The 14,564-nt window shown below is 66.3% G+C and overlaps 2 protein-coding genes across 5 annotated transcripts in view; one reads left to right on the top strand and one right to left on the bottom strand.

The window, feature by feature from the left end:
* Positions 1-9,182, top strand: part of GTF3C2 (general transcription factor IIIC subunit 2) — a 9,532-nt gene extending 350 nt beyond the window's left edge. Inside the window, exons 2-19 of one of the 4 annotated variants that reach the window (XM_027907160.1) lie at positions 129-209; positions 350-665; positions 1,400-1,706; positions 2,111-2,205; positions 2,508-2,585; positions 2,836-2,934; positions 3,088-3,315; positions 3,551-3,662; positions 3,749-3,866; positions 5,574-5,605; positions 5,819-5,948; positions 6,518-6,662; positions 6,882-7,043; positions 7,473-7,560; positions 7,702-7,830; positions 8,013-8,144; positions 8,347-8,454; positions 8,567-9,182. In XM_027907160.1, the coding sequence (XP_027762961.1) occupies positions 129-209; positions 350-665; positions 1,400-1,706; positions 2,111-2,205; positions 2,508-2,585; positions 2,836-2,934; positions 3,088-3,315; positions 3,551-3,662; positions 3,749-3,866; positions 5,574-5,605; positions 5,819-5,948; positions 6,518-6,662; positions 6,882-7,043; positions 7,473-7,560; positions 7,702-7,830; positions 8,013-8,144; positions 8,347-8,454; positions 8,567-8,773 (2,567 nt within the window). In that variant the 3' untranslated portion in view covers positions 8,774-9,182. Of the gene's footprint in view, positions 1-41; positions 210-349; positions 666-1,399; positions 1,707-2,110; positions 2,206-2,507; positions 2,586-2,835; positions 2,935-3,087; positions 3,316-3,550; positions 3,663-3,748; positions 3,867-5,573; positions 5,606-5,818; positions 5,949-6,517; positions 6,663-6,881; positions 7,044-7,472; positions 7,561-7,685; positions 7,831-8,012; positions 8,145-8,346; positions 8,455-8,566 lie in introns of those variants that run through there. The other 3 variants (XM_027907159.1, XM_027907161.1, XR_003573849.1) reach the window with 3 other exon arrangements.
* A 303-nt stretch (positions 9,183-9,485) lies between these two features.
* Positions 9,486-13,299, bottom strand: SLC30A3 (solute carrier family 30 member 3). The gene is made up of 8 exons (XM_027907163.1): positions 13,193-13,299; positions 11,890-12,059; positions 11,673-11,819; positions 11,423-11,576; positions 10,769-10,973; positions 10,529-10,634; positions 10,099-10,233; positions 9,486-10,020 (listed from the first exon to the last, which is right to left on the bottom strand). Exons 1-8 carry the CDS (start codon positions 13,273-13,275, stop codon positions 9,875-9,877), a joined length of 1,146 nt encoding a protein of 381 aa, XP_027762964.1. The 5' UTR covers positions 13,276-13,299; the 3' UTR covers positions 9,486-9,874.
* Between the last annotated feature and the right edge of the window lie 1,265 nt (positions 13,300-14,564).

Here is a 14,564-nt window from a genome sequence, read left to right on the forward strand (position 1 = left end):
TCCAGCGCCACTGCCGGTTCCGGTTCGGTGCTGGCGGCGCGGCCCCTCAACGGGGCGGTGGCTCCGGGAGCCCCTGATGGCGTCAAGCGCCGCCCGCGGGCCGCGCTGCCGGGAGCGGAGCCGCCGAGGTCGGCTGCGACGGGCATCGAGCTCCGCCGGGCGCAGCCGGAGCCGTAGTGGGGAGCGGGAGGGTGAACAGCGAGCGCTCCGTACGTATCGGGAGTGGCGGGGCACGGGGGCTCCTCGGGGTACGAAGCGGTGCCGCCGCGCCCGGTGCTGCGGGGCGTGCGCCGAGACGTGCCGGGGAGTCTTGCAGGGGGTTGGCGCTGATTCCGGTGTTTCTGGACAGGGCAAGAGTCGCCGCCGGGAGATCCGGACTGTGACGGTGTAGGAGAAGCTGCCAAATCCCCGAAAAAACCCGTGCGGCCCCGAATCAACCGCGATGGGGCGGCGGAGGGGCGCGGCGAGAGCTCTGCTAACGGGGCGGTGCCGCCCCCGGGGACTCCCGGGAAGCGCGGCGGGAAAGGCAAGGCCGAGGTGCTGCTGCTGGAGCTGTCCCAGCCGCCGGAGCCCCTCCGGGTGCAGAAGGTGCTGGGGAGCAGCGAGGAGGGGGCCGGCCTGGATACCCCGCAGGGCGGGCGGCCCAAAAGGAGGGCGGCCAAAGTGTAAGTGGGGGTGGCAGTGGTGGTCGGGGGGCACCTGGGGGAGAGCTGGGAGTGCTCACCTGGGGAAGAGAAGGCTCCAGGGAGACCTGAGAGCCCCTTGCAGGACCTAAAGGGGCTCCAGGAGAGCTGGAGAGGGACTGGGGACAAGGGATGGAGGGACAGGACAAGGAAAATGGCTTCCCATTGCCAGAGGACAGGGTTAGATGGGATTTGGGGAAGGAATTCTTGGCTGTAAGGGTAGTGAGGCCCTGGCACAGGTTGCCCAGAGAAGCTGTGGGTGCCCCATCCCTGGAAGTGTTCAAGGCCACGTTGGACAAAGCTTGGAGCAACCTGGGCTAGTGGAAGGTGTTCCTGCCCATGGCAGGGCGTGGCATAAGAAGGTCCTTTCCAACCCAAACCATCCCCTGAATCCATGATTCCACGGCCTCTGCCTCCCCCACGGGGTCTCGGTGTCTTCCCTGTGGGGCTTTGTCGCGCTTTGGTGACATGAACTGATTCCCCACAGAATGATCATTTCCCTCTTTAAGGAATGTGTTTGCATCCAGGAGCACTGGTTCCAGGGCATTAGGAGATTCCTTGGTTCCTGAGGAAGCAGGAGGAGGTTGCTGGGGGGTTCTGTGCTAGTGGGATGTGATTCAGCTGGAGCAGATACCCCCCCAGCCCAGGGGCCAGAGGGGCAGGGCTGTCCCTATGCTGCCCCGTGCTCAGCTCTGGACACTGTCCTGGGCTTCCAGGGCTCTGCTGTACCTGCAGGAGCTGGCGGCAGAGCTGATGTCCGTGTGCCAGCCCTCTGCTCCCACTGAGGAGGCCCCAGAGCCAGAGCCCGAGCGTGTCCAGGGGAAGCGCAGGAGCCGGAGGAGGAAGGAGGAGGACACAGACAGCGACGACCCTGCACAAGATGCCGACTTCGTGCCCTCGCAGGAGGTGCTGCAGGCGGAGGAGGAGGAGGAGGAGGAAGGCAGTGATGTGATGCTCAGCGAGGCGTCGGAGCCGGAGCTGGAGGCACCCCGAGGGCACAGCGGGAGGACAGCGGCTGCAGGGGTGAGGACAGGGGCTGGGGCTCTGCCTGGGCCCCTCAGCTGTGTCCCAGCACGAACAGCTCCGGGTGTGACAGCAGTGACAGGGGCAGGACAGCCCTGGGGCAAGACACGGGTGCCACAGGGCCACAGGCAATGGGGATGGGAACAGGGACGGGTAATTTGGGAGAGGGAGCAGAGCCTGGGCTCCTGCTGGAGCACTGAGAGGTAGAGGTGGATCCTGGAGGGGTCCTGGCATCCTGGAAGTCCCTGCAGTGGGACTCTGTGTCTTTTGCCCAGCGTGACATGGTGACAGTGGCTGGGGAGAGCCCTGTTCTCAGGGGCTGAGATGGTGCTCTTTGGGATAGGCGGGTCCCCCAGGGCTCAGGGGACATCTGGGGCCTGCTCTGAGTCTTCTCTTGTTTCCAGAGATCCAAGTCCCAGTGCCGAGGCCTCGCTCCCAACGGCTTTCCCAACTCCATCATGGCCCCTGTGGAGAAGAGCTCCAGCCTCACCTGCAGCCTGTGAGCAGGGGGTTGGGGGGCTGGGGGGCCCAGGGGGCCACGGGATGATCATTGGTGCCCTGGTACCGTCACTGGCACAGGCCCAAGGGCAGAGAAACCTTTGGGTGTTCCACTGGGGTGGGGCAGGGCTGGGCCAGGGGCTGTGGGCAAGGGCAGGGGCTGTGCCAGGGGCAGAGGGTGCTGGCTGTGCCATGGGGAGGGTGAGGGCAGGGGTTGCTGGCTGTGCCATGGGGAGGGTGAGGGCAGGGGGTGCTGCCTGTGCCAGACAGGGGGCTGTGGTTGAGGCCTGTCACACACTGCAGGCGGGAGCAGAAGCACTCACACTGGGAGTTCCCAGACTGGATCCCAATGGCACACAGGTGGACGTGTCTCTCTGACAGGTACCGTTGGAGCAGAAGGAGAGGGAGTGGGGCTGGGGGGGAAGTGGGGCAGGTCCCAGCAGTGTGCAGAGTGAGTGAGAGGGTGGGCAAAGCTTTGCTCCCACACCTCTCTGCTGTGGGCTTTGGGGGTCTCTTGGATTTGCCTGTGGAGCCTCCATAGCTGTGGGGGGCCACACAGGCTGGGACAGTGCTGGGGCACTGGGATGACTGGGTGAGGGGCAGGGACATGTCTCACCTTCTGCCTGCACAGTGAGGCTGCCCCATACCTGCCAGCAGAGGAGGAGTCTCCCCTCTTCTCCATCCAGCGTGAGGGCATTGAGGACGACGGTGCCTTGTATAGGGTAAACAGGTATGGGAGTCCCCAGGGAGTCCCCAGGCCCTGTGGGGCGGTGGCTGACCTGTCCAGGACTGGCAGTGGCCCCCAGGTTCATCCATGGGGTGGGCAGCTGGTCCATGCTGCAGCCTGGGGTCCTAGCAGCCCTCATCCCTCTCCCACTGTCAGGTTCAGCTCCCTGCAACCCCACCCAGAGCGCCTGGACATCTCCTTCTTTGTGGGTGGCCCGGTGTGGGCGATGGAGTGGTGTCCGACCCCCGAGGGCTCGGCAGCCCCACAGTACGTGGCCGTGTCCTGCCACAGGAGCATGGAGGAGACGCACAGCGTGGCTGGGCTGCACACAGGCCCCGCACTCCTGCAGCTCTGGGACCTGGGTGTGCTGCAGCCAGAGCAGGGGTGAGTGGCAGGGCCTGGGGAAGGGGCCAGGGGCTACCCAGAGATGGGGCAGGGCCTGGACCTTGTGTCTCTCCCTTGCTGAGTGGGTGGTGAGGCTGATCCCCTCCCAGGGCTGTGGCCTGAACCCCATGGGGGCTGTGCTGATGGCCAGCTCTACTGCTGGTGTGCACTTGTGTCTACTGGAGCTGCTGGGCAACAGCTGTCGTGTTCCTCATGGCCAGACCTGTGCCCGCAGCTCTCCTGACAAAGCCCGGCTGGCCTACGCCATCGCTGCTGACCACGGCTGTGTCTGGGACATGAAGTTCTGCCCCAGCGGGGCCTGGGAGCCGCCCACCACTGCCCGGACGGTGAGTGCTGCCCAAAGCACTTGCCTTGGGTTCCATGAGGGTCCTGAGGAGTGACCTGAGGGCTGAGCCTGTCTGTCCTTCTCCAGCACCCGCAGATGAGCCGGCTGGGCCTACTGGCCGCCGCCTTCTCAGATGGCAGGGTGGTGGTGTACGCCCTGCCCCACCCCGGGGCCCTGCACCGCGCCAAGACAACCCAGGTAAAAGGTAGGAAGAGCTGCGCCGCCCAGTAGGGGCATCCTGGCCCTCCTCCCACTGTGCTGGGGTGGGGCTGCAAGCCCTGGGGCTGGAGCTCCCCTGCCCACCGTAGCCCACTGTGCTGGGGAACTGCCAGCAGGACCGTGTCCCAGCCCAGGAGCTGCACGATGGGGCAGTGAGCCCACCTTACCCCCAGGATTGGGACCCTGCTGCCCCCAGCCTGGCATCTGGCACAAGGCACAGTGTGGGGGTCCAAGGCTGCTTTTTGGTGTCAGAGGATGTAACAGTGCTGCTTTGGTTCAGTCCTGGGGACGCTGCAGCAGGCTGACTGGGACAGGACTGGCAGGCAGCCCCCAAAGCTGGGGGCTCTTGGCAGTGTCGCTGTGGCTGTGGTGGGATGCAGCATATGGTACAGCCACACAGTGTCTCCCCAGCCATTCTCCACATCCCTACTGGCCACAGGGAGTGTGTCCTGCTGCTGGAGCTGCTCCCTCCAGCCTGGCTGGGCCGGCTCAGACTAATGGTGCCTGTAATAGGCTGCGCCGGAGCTGGGCGGGATTGATGGCCAGCGCGTGCTGGCGGTGGGCGCTCAGCCGTGGCCGACAGCCTGCACGTCCACACTGACAGTGGGAAATGGGCTCCTGGTGCGGCTCCCAGCCCCCGCGGCACATTGGCTCTGCCTGTGTCAGCTGCGGGCGGATAGGCCTCTGCCGCAGCGCCCGTGTGGCACCTCGTGGCAGGGGGGCCCCCCGGCTCCTGCCACCGGCTGGGGCCCAGCACACTGATAGCTGCAGCTGCACACACCATCTCTGTGCCTCACAGGCAGACTGGAGCGCTGATTCCCAGCCACGGGATCAGCGCCAGACTGCGGTGCCGAGCCCTGCCGGCAGCATCCAGGCTGGCGTGGCTATGCTGGCTGTTCCGGGGGCACCAGGGACCTGCACCTGGGGTTCCTGCCTGGCAGAGCCCAGGGCTGGTCTCTGCACCGTGTCCCAGCTGTCCCAGCTGTGCTGGGGAAGATGCATGGCTCCTCCATGCCTCCACCCACAGCTGCCACGCTCTGGGCTAGGACATGCCTGTCTGCTGCTTGCTGTGCCAGAGGACAGCCCCACACTTGGGGCAGGGGCACTACAGGCCTGAGGGGTGTGGGACAGAGTCCCCACAGCATATATGTCAGGTGTTGCTGGTGGGGGGGATTTTCTGGCAGATGGAGCTGGGGGGGGAAGGGGGGTCCCACGGGCACCACACTCTGAGCCGTTGGGCATAGGGTCTCTGCAGCCTTCCTTCCCCAGGAGTTCTGCCTGCTTCAGCCCCATCACCCCATGGAGCAGATGTCCTGCATAGCCATTCCTTCTTGTCCCCAGGGTGGTCACAGTTAGGTCTGGCCCTTGCATATTATCACGTGCCCTTGACTTTGGTGCCAGTCATGGTGGGTTGGGGGCATGTCAGCCCTGCCTCACCTTTGCCTGCAGTGCCTTTCAGTGGGCTGCTTCTTCCTGCACAGGCAAGCCTGGCTGGGGTCCTGCCCCTGCTGGCTCTTGGGTTTGGTGCTCCATGTGCTCTGGTTCCTGCTGTGCTGAGGACACTGCTATGGGGGGGTGGCAGGACAGGAACCAAGAGTCCTGGTCAAGGCTGTGGGGAGCTGCAATCCAGGCTCCAGGCAGGGAGCTCCCAGAAAACTGGTGCCTGCCCTGACCCCACTCTGCTCTCTTCCAGATGGGCCCCTCCACAAGCACCTTATCTGCAAGGTCAGTGTCCCCCACCACGGTGGTCCCTATCAGGGCCAGTACCCAGCAAGCCCTCTGGTCAGTGCAGGTGGGAGAGTGGGGGGGGAGCCGGGGCACCTGCAGAGCACTGGATGAGCAGAGCAGAGCTGTGCTCCCACCCTGCCCATCCCAGCTCTCAGAGCGTGGATGGCCTCAGTGCCGGGCTGTGACCCAGGACTGTCCTTTGGCCCCCAGGTGCAGTGCATTGCCACGCTCCAGGTGGGCTCCATCCAGGCAGGGAATGCATCCGAGTGTGGGCAGTGCTTCAGCCTCTCCTGGATGCCCTCCAAGCCCCACCATCACCTGGCAGCAGGGTTTTATGATGGTGAGTCTTTCCTGCCTCCTACAGCAGCACTCGGAGAGCAGCCCTCGCCCTGGCAGAGACACTGGAGCTCCCTCATCCTTGTCTGGGGCAGGGAACAGGGGACTCCAGGGGTGAGGGATGGGGAGAGCAGCGGCCAGCAGTGGGCACTGTGCTGGAACCCCTGCCCATCCCTGGGGTGGGGGAAGGCTTCTCTGGGCTGACCACCGTCACCCTCACGTACCTGTCGGCTCCAGGATGTGGCTCTGGCCTAATCCACATCTGCTCAACTTACCTGGATGGAATTTTCTGCCAGCCTTCTAGTGATCTGCAGCTCTGTGCTGTCCTGCCAGGTCCTGCTGCCATTCTGTCCTGCTCTGAGCCCTGGCCCCAGCTCCCATCTGGCCGCTGTGTTCCACAGCTCCCACAGCCCTGCCCGTGCTGCTGCCAGGTCCTGCTACCATCCTGTCCTGCTCAGAGCCATAGCTCTAGCCTGGCCGCCGTATTCCATAGTCCTGCCTGTGCCACTGCCCGTCCCACACTGCAGCACCTGTGCTATCAGCAGCACCTTAGGGACACGGGTCTCTCCACAGGCACTGTGGCCATCTGGAACCTGCTCACCAAGTCCCTGCTGCAGTGTGTGCACCAGCCTGATGCCTCTCTCAAGCTCTACCCTTTCCAGTGCTTCCTGGCCCACGACCATGCAGTCCGGAGCATCGAGTGGTGCAAGGTCAACAGGTGAGGTGCTGCCAGGAGAGGGGCTCCCTCCTTCAGAGGGGCTTAGGAGGCCATGGTGCCAATGGCTCTTGACCCTCTGCAGCACTGGAGAGATTGGGTTGGGCTTTCCATGGTGAGGGCAGTAGAGCCACTGGAGGACCCGGGCCACCTGGAGCCTGCACCAGGACAGGCCACCACTCTGCGCTGGGCTCTCAGTGCTACCTTTCTCCTGCTTCTCAGCAACTTCCTGGTCACGGCAGGCAGTGATCGCAAGATCAAGTTCTGGGACCTGCGGCGGCTCTACGAGCCCATCAATAGCATCAAGCGGTTCCTGAGCACTGAGGTGGCCTGGCTGCTGCCCTACAACGGCATCACTGTGGCCCAGGACAACTGCTATGCCTCGTGAGTGCTGGGGTTCAGCCCCACTGCTGGGGCCTGGTTCAACCCCCCACGGGCCCCTCTGGCCTCCCCCTTCCTGGGACCGTCCAACAATGCCGTGGCAAGGGCAGGCTCTGCTCGTGCTGGGTCACACCACAGTGGCACAGTGTGACGTCCCCTCTCCCATACCATCCTGGGGCACAGGCAGGGTGGGCCAGGGGATAGCCAGCCCCTGGGCAGGGCAGCAGGGGTCCTGCTGAAGGGGTCTGAGGTCTTGGTGGGTTCTCAATCTCCAGGAGCTGCCCTGAGCTGCCTTGTTACCCTGTGACATGCTGCTAGAGTAAGGGCAGCTCCCCCGCCACCAGCATCTGGGGGGGAGATGGGCTGTGCCTGGCTTGTGCAGTCCCCGTGGCAGCACAGAGCTCTGTCCTTAACCTGTCCCTTTCACTGCAGGTACGGGCTCTGCGGGATCCACTACATCGACGCCGGGTACCTGGGCTTCAAGGCTTATTTCGTGGCCCCTCGCAAGGGCACTGTGTGGGTAAGGGCTGCTGTGGGGCCATTATGTCCCGGGGGCCAGGTCAGCACCAGCTGGGACCCAGGGCTCGCAGGTGGGGGTGGGTGACACTGCCTGGCTGGGGGTGGTGGGGACCCCGCACCCTCCAGCCCTCTGTCCCTGCAGAGCATCTCTGGCTCGGACTGGCTGAACACGGTGGCTGCGGGTGACATCACCGGCGAGCTGGTGGCTGCGGTGCTGCCTGACCTGGCCATCAGCCCCCTTCATGTCAAGCGCTCCTTGGACCGCAGATTTGTAAGAGGCTGTTGTGTTTTGGGGTAGGGAGGGAGCCTGGCCCAGCACACAGGGAGCCAGGGAGGGAGGGGACATGGGGAGAGCGTCCTGGGCCCCCCACACTGCTGATCCCTTGTGGCCCCTGTCTGCAGAGGAGCAGCAGGACCCCTGCCCTGCCCTGAGCCCCTCTCTACACTACACAGCCAGTGTACAAAGCCAACCTGCTGCCCTGCAGCCCTGCCGGGCCCAAGGGCACTGAGCAGGCGCTGCCCAGGACCCGGTGCTACAGCGAGATGGTGGCCAGGAGCTACATCCAATTCCAGGACACAGACCTGGTAGGAGAAGGCAGGGTGCAGCTGGTGGTCCAGCAGCATGAGTGGGGCCTGTGGGGCTGTGGCTGGGCTTTGGGGGTGGCAGGATCAAGAGACGCTGCTGGGGCATTGGGGCAGCACCTCACCTCTGGCAGAGCTGGGACCATGGTGCCTGCAGTGCTCCTGCCCCGGGCCCGCAGCCCAAGGTGGTGCCGGCACTTTCCAGCGCAGCTTTCAGAACTTCCTGAGCCGGGAGCCCATGCGCAGGATGCACACACAGGAGGTGAAGGCAGAGCTGAACCTTGACCGCCTGCAGCTGGAGGCCCTGCACAAGGTGAGGGGGCCAGGCCCAGCCCCAGCCCTAGCCCTGCAGCAGCAGCGCTGCTGGGGGGGCCAAGATCCCGGTGCCTCAGCCCCCTGTCTCCCGAACCCTCCTCTTCCCACAGGTGCGCTTCAGCCCCAACCTGGACTCGCAGGGCTGGCTGGTGTCAGGTGGGCAGGCAGGCATCGTGCGGGTGCACTGCCTGGCAGGACTGGCCTCCGGCGTGGGCCACCGGCTGCTCCTAGAGTGCCAGGCCCGCTTCGCTTCCCTCTACAGGGATGTGCCCGGCAGCCCCAGCCCCCCCGAGTGCTCCCCACTGCCGGTGGAGTAGGGGGGTTGGTCCCTTGTGCTGCTCACCCTAGGCAGGGACCGGGGCCAGCTGTGCTGGCCAGGGACTGTGGCCCCTCTCTGGGCTGCCTTCCTGCTGGGCCCCTGCTGCGGGAGGGACGGCTGCTCCCTGCTGCTCCTGGGATCCTCCAGACACGTCTTCCGGACCCGGAAGGATTTGTCTGCACTGTTTGGCCTGAGCTGGGTGGGGGTGGTGAGACTGGCGCATGTCCTGGGGTCAAGCTGTGGGTCTGACCCCACAGAAGTGCCCGTGGGCCCCACTGGTGTGGGGCTGTGCTTGCGCTCACCTTTGGCCCTGCTGTGCTCCAAGGGGCAGGGAGCGGGCTGGGAGCTTTGGAATTGCTCACATTGAGCCTGTGTTCAGCTGTGCAGTAAACGTGGTTGATTTTGTACAGCTGTGGAGGTGCCAGCGCCAGGGCAGCTGTGGCTGTGGCCATGACTGTGGGGGTCCAGTGCCAACCCCACTGTCCCCTTCCCTATGCCCCTCTGGCTCCTGCGCCACTGCTGCTTCTCCAACACGTTTTATTGGCAGTGCTGACACTGCTGCCGGCACAGACAGGCAGATGGACATCAGCGGCACAGACACAACTCAGCAAGGGGGATGGATCAGGCCCTGGCACAGCAGCCAGTGGTGGGCTGACCTCTGGGCTCTGGCTGCCCCAGCCCCCCGCACCTGGGGGTTGCAGCAGCTCCTCTGACCTGCCCTCCCCAAGCCTGAGCAGCAGCAAAGGGGGCGATGGGGGCACAAGCATCTGGATCCAAGGCAACATCTAGGGTCCCCCACAGGGGACATTGTTCCTGCCAGGACAGCCGGGCTCCGTGGGGGTGAGTGGTGGGGCAGGATCCCCCTTCTTCAGAGGCTGTGGCACAGCAGCGAGTGGAGGATCCCAGGGAGCCCCTGGGCTGCTGGACCCAGGCCACGTGTCCGTCCCACCCAGGACTGTGCACCGAGGGTACTGTCGCACTCCAGGGCTACACAGCAGTGGGGTGGGGACAGCAGGGGACAGCACCCCAAGCACTGGCCTGCTCCAGGGCAGGGGGAGCCAAGGCTAGGCCAGGCCCAGTGCAGCAGCAGGCAGGGGTCTCAGGCATGGGGGTCCTGGCAGTGGGGACAGGCTGCTGTCTCCTCCCGGTGCTGCTCTACTTGCACGGTGCAAGATGCGAAGCCGAACCTGCTCTGGAGCCGGGCAGTGACATCCCAGAGCACCATCTCGGGGTCGGCGCCAGCCTCTGGGGGCAGCAGGGCAGGAGTTCAGCCCAGGCATGGCCAGGGGGACCCCCCAGCCGTGCCTTGTGCAGGTCACTCACCCACAGCTACGTGCACTGACACAGCAGGGTGGCTCGGCGTCAGCGCCCAGAGGTGCAGGTCGTGGGCACTCCGCACCCCGCTGGCCTCCAGCAGCACCTCCTTCACCGCATCGAACTCAGTGCCCCGTGGTGTCCCTGCCAGCACCACCTGGTCATTGGGGGCCACCCTTGGCCTCCAGCCACAGCCCCCACCTGGACCAGGGCACCTGGTGGGAGCTGCCAAGGCTGGGGGCTTCCCCAGGGGGACTAAGCTGGGCACAGTGGGGCCAGCGTACCTGGGATGGGGAGGAGGGGTTGGGGATATTTGGGGGGCGAGGGAAGGACAGAGGAGTGGACTGGGGTGAGCAGAGGAGGTGAGCTGCCTCATGGGCAAAGTGTTGCAGCAGCTGCAGCCCCGGGAGCCTCTGTGCCCCCATCATTCACCACTCACCTTCCATGAGGACCCTGAAGACATCCCTGAGGATGGTGAAGGTGGAACCAAGGACAAAGACCGAGAAGAAAAGAGTGCTGATGGGGTCTGCAATCTTGCACTGAGGCTGCAGAGAGGGGTCAATGTTAGGCTAGGGGGCAGAGCTGAGCTGGGCCCCTGGGGTGGGGTCCCCAGGGCACCCTGCATGGGGCTGCAGGAGTTGCTCCTGCAGGCAGTGCAGGTGGAGTCCAGCCTGGGCACCTTGAAGTAGATGATAGTGGCAGCCACGAGGACACCGACGCTCTGCAGCAGGTCACCCACCACGTGGACGAAGGCTGCCCGCACGCTGGTGCTGCCAGGCAGGGGGGCACGGCTGGGCTGGCACCCCCCAGAGCTCTCCAGCTGCTCATAGCCCACTGTGCCGTGGCCATGGCCGGCAGGGGACTGGTGCAGGATGTAGGCCATGCTGGGGAGAGCAGGGCTGGCTCAGTGCCGCATTGGCATGGGGGCCCCACTGGTCCTGCCATGCCCTGCACGGGCAAAGGGGGCACAGGCAGGCACAGCTGGGTCCCAGGATGGTGGAGGGGAGTGGGGCTGGAGGTACAGCACAGCCAGGGAAGCTGCAGCACTGCTGGGATGTGCGTGGGACTGGGCAGGGATTTGGGCCTGGGGCTTGTGCCAGAGCTCAGAAGGTGCTGCTTGGGGGGCCAGGGGATGTGGGGCATGGGGATGTAAGCACGTGGACTGGAAGCTGCAAGCATAGGGGCGTGACAGAGAAGAGGAGGAGGCAGTGCTTGGGGACATAAGGCTGGTGCACAGGGGCAGAAGGGGGCCAGGCTGGGGGTCTTGGGGTACCAGGGGCACACATGGGGCAGGGCTCAGGCTGAAGGTGCACAGGGGCCGCATGGGACATACACCAGGTTGATGCCAACGGCACAGGCGGATGTGGCCAGCATGGCTCGCGCCTCAATCTCGTAGTCGTTGCTGATGATGCGGGCGGCCGCCAGGTAGACGAGGGCCGCGGTCACAACCCAGATGGAGAGGACAGAGGCCAGTGCGCCCAGCATCTCTGTGGGACAGGAGCCCTAAGTGTCCACGCGGCCATGGGGGTGCCGTGGAGCTGTGCCTCCCGTGGAACCCGGCGGGGCCGTGCCCCTCGGCTCACCTGAGCGGTGCCAGCCGAAGGTCATGGTCTTGGTGGGTGGGCGGGTGGAGACCCAAAGGGAGAAGAGGCTAACGGACATACTGCCCAAGTCCGTCAGCAGGTGGGCCGCGTCCGTCATGATGGCCAGGCTGTGCGCCAAGTACCCGCCTGCGGGCAAAGAGCAGCTGGCACCCCGCGACCCGCCGGCAACCACTCGCCTCGTCCCGGCCCCCCTTACCTATCACCTCCCCGACCATGAAGAGGCAGCAGACGGCGCAGGCGACTCTCAGCTGCCGGCTGGGGAGCCTGCCCCTCCCGGGGCTGGGGGCCGGGAGGCTGCAGCGGCAGTGGAGAGCTGAAGCCGGGTGAGGCGCCAGTGCCGGGTGGTCCTGGGAGCCTGTGAACAAACTGGGGGCGGGGGTCGCTGTTGGCCACACCGTCTCCCGTGCCCCTGCCTGGCACCCCGAGGGTCCCGCTACCACCCTGGGGTCCGCAGCCAGGCAACCGATGGGACACTGGCTGAGCCCCCCCCGGCGGGATGGGCAGCAAAGGGACCGGCGGCGGCAGCAGGAGGCGGCGGCACGGGGCTCCTGCCGGGACTGGAGCCGGGGGCGGTGCGGGTACCCGCGGGGAGGTGCCAGTGGGACCGAGGTGTTGCGCCTGGAGCCAGACTGTGGGACGGGGCACAGGTGCGGAGACGTGAGGCGTGGTAAAGGAGGCGGGGGCCGGGGCGCTGGTGCGTGGGGCAGCCGTGAGGGAGTGGGGACGGACAACGAACCGGGCCGGGGGGGGTGATGCATGGACGGTACCGGTGTGGGCGGGTGATGGATGGCCGGTACCGGTGTGCGTCGGTGACGTTTGGGCCCCGGTAGCTGCCGGACGGACATCCGAGGGGGGAGCGGGGCTGGCGCACGGGAGGGGCTGGCTCCGCTTTAGTGGAGGTACCGGTAGCAGGGAGGGCGCGGGTGCCGGTGGCGGGGTGAGGGTGCCGGTGGCGGACGGTCAGGGCTGGCGCGGGGGCTGCGGAGGTGCCGATGTCCGTGTTGGATATATGAAGACGCGGGGGCGGGCGGGGAGGGACGTGCCGGGGGTGCCGGTGCCGGGAGGGAGGGAGCCGTGGGCTTGCGGGTGCCAAGGGAGCTGAGGACGACGGAGATGCAGGGGGTAATGGGGGAGCCGGTGCCGGCAGTGCGGGTGCGGGGGGACCTGGGGTTGCGACGGGGGGGGATGATGGAGCTGGCGGTGCGAGGAATTGCCGGGAGCCCTGGGAGCTGATGGGGTGGCAGTGCCGGGGTGCCGGGGGTGCCGGTGATGAAGGTGCTAGTGCCGGTCATGGGGATGTTGGGGCGCTGAGGTGCCGGTGGTGATGGGAGTACCGGTGGTGATTGCGGTGTCGGACGTGCCGGAGCAATGAGGGTGCCAGTGATGGGGGTGCCGGTGATGCAGGTGCCGATGCCGGCGGTGCCGGAGGCAGCAGTGATGGAATGACGGTGGTGAGAGTGATGGGGTACCGGGGCGATGGGTGCCGGTGCCGGCAGTACCTCTTGAGGCGCAGGCTGCCGTCGGCGCGGCCGCCCCGCGGGCTCACCAGGCGGGCGTTCTCGGTGCCGGTCGGGGGCTCCATCCCGGGCGCGAGCGGCACCGTGGGCAGCGGGCACCGGCACGGGTACCGCCGGGCCCCGCCCCCCGCCGTGGCCCCGCCCCCCCGCTGGGCTGCAGGACAGGGGGGGTCTTGCCCGCCGGTGCCGCCGTTCCGAGCACCGGGGAGGGGCGTCCGGGGCAGGGTGCAGGGGGTTTGTCGGATGTGGGAGTCCAGTGGATCCCCAGGCATATCCATATGCTGAGATACGTGGGAGCCGTGTGTAAGGGGGGGCTGCCTTCACGGGGGGACTTTTTGAGGACAGGGCTCGGCCTCACTTCTGTCCTTGGGCAGGTGGCGACACAACTGATCCCGGGAATCTTCTGAGCACGGGAGGGACAGGAAGGGCGCTGTCGTGCCTGACCACCCCATCACCTTCCGCGGTGAAATGCCAGAGCTGGTGCTCGAGGGGAACGCAGGGGACAGTGCCCACCCAGACTTCAGGAATGCATTTGACGCTGCATCCCGTGGGATCCTGTGAGAGAAGCTGTGGGAGCGTGGGCTGGATGAGCCGCGAGGAGCAGTGAACACGGGCTGCACGGCTGAGACCAGAACGGGGTGGTCAGTGGCCGGTAATGACCAATGTACCGCGGGGTCAGTACTGGGTCCGGTCCAGTCTAACGCTGTCATTAGGGACCTGGAGGCCGGGCAGAGCACCCTGAGCACGGTGACAGGTGACACCCAGCGAGGAGGGGCGACTGCACCCGGCGGGGCGTTCTGCTCCATAGTGCAGAAGCACCGGAACGAGCTGGAGCGACTGCGGGCAGGAGCCTGGGAAGGGTCAGCACGGGGCAGTGGCCGGTCCTGCCCTGGGAGGAACCACCCCAGGGCGGGCCAGGGACGGACGGCTGGGAAGCAGCTCCACAAAAAAGGCCCCGGGAGTCCTGCTGAACACCGAACTGACCACGAAACAGCAAGAAGCCTTTGCTGCGAAGGCGTCGAGGGGAGTCCTGGGCTGATTTAGGCAAAACATTGTCAGAGACACGGGCAGGGGCTGGACCCCGGAACCTTTCCCGGGGCAAGGGTGCCACGAGCAGGGGCTGGACCTCGGCCCCCGGGGCGGGGGTGTCGCGGGTGGCCGGGGAGGGGATGGGGGTGCAGCCCCCGACGCGGGGATGTCGCGGGTGGCCGGGGAGGGGATGGGGGTGCAGCCCCCGACGCGGGGATGTCGCGAGTGGCCGGGGCGGGGATGGGGGTGCAGCCCCCGACGCGGGGATGTCGCGGGTGGCCGGGGCGGGGATGGGGGTGCAGCCTCCGGCGCGGGGGTGTCGCGG

This window comes from Empidonax traillii, unplaced genomic scaffold (assembly GCF_003031625.1).
Source record: "Empidonax traillii isolate 1590-97213 ecotype Southwest subspecies unplaced genomic scaffold, ASM303162v1 scaffold1414:size197169, whole genome shotgun sequence".
Lineage (NCBI taxonomy): Eukaryota > Metazoa > Chordata > Aves > Passeriformes > Tyrannidae > Empidonax > Empidonax traillii.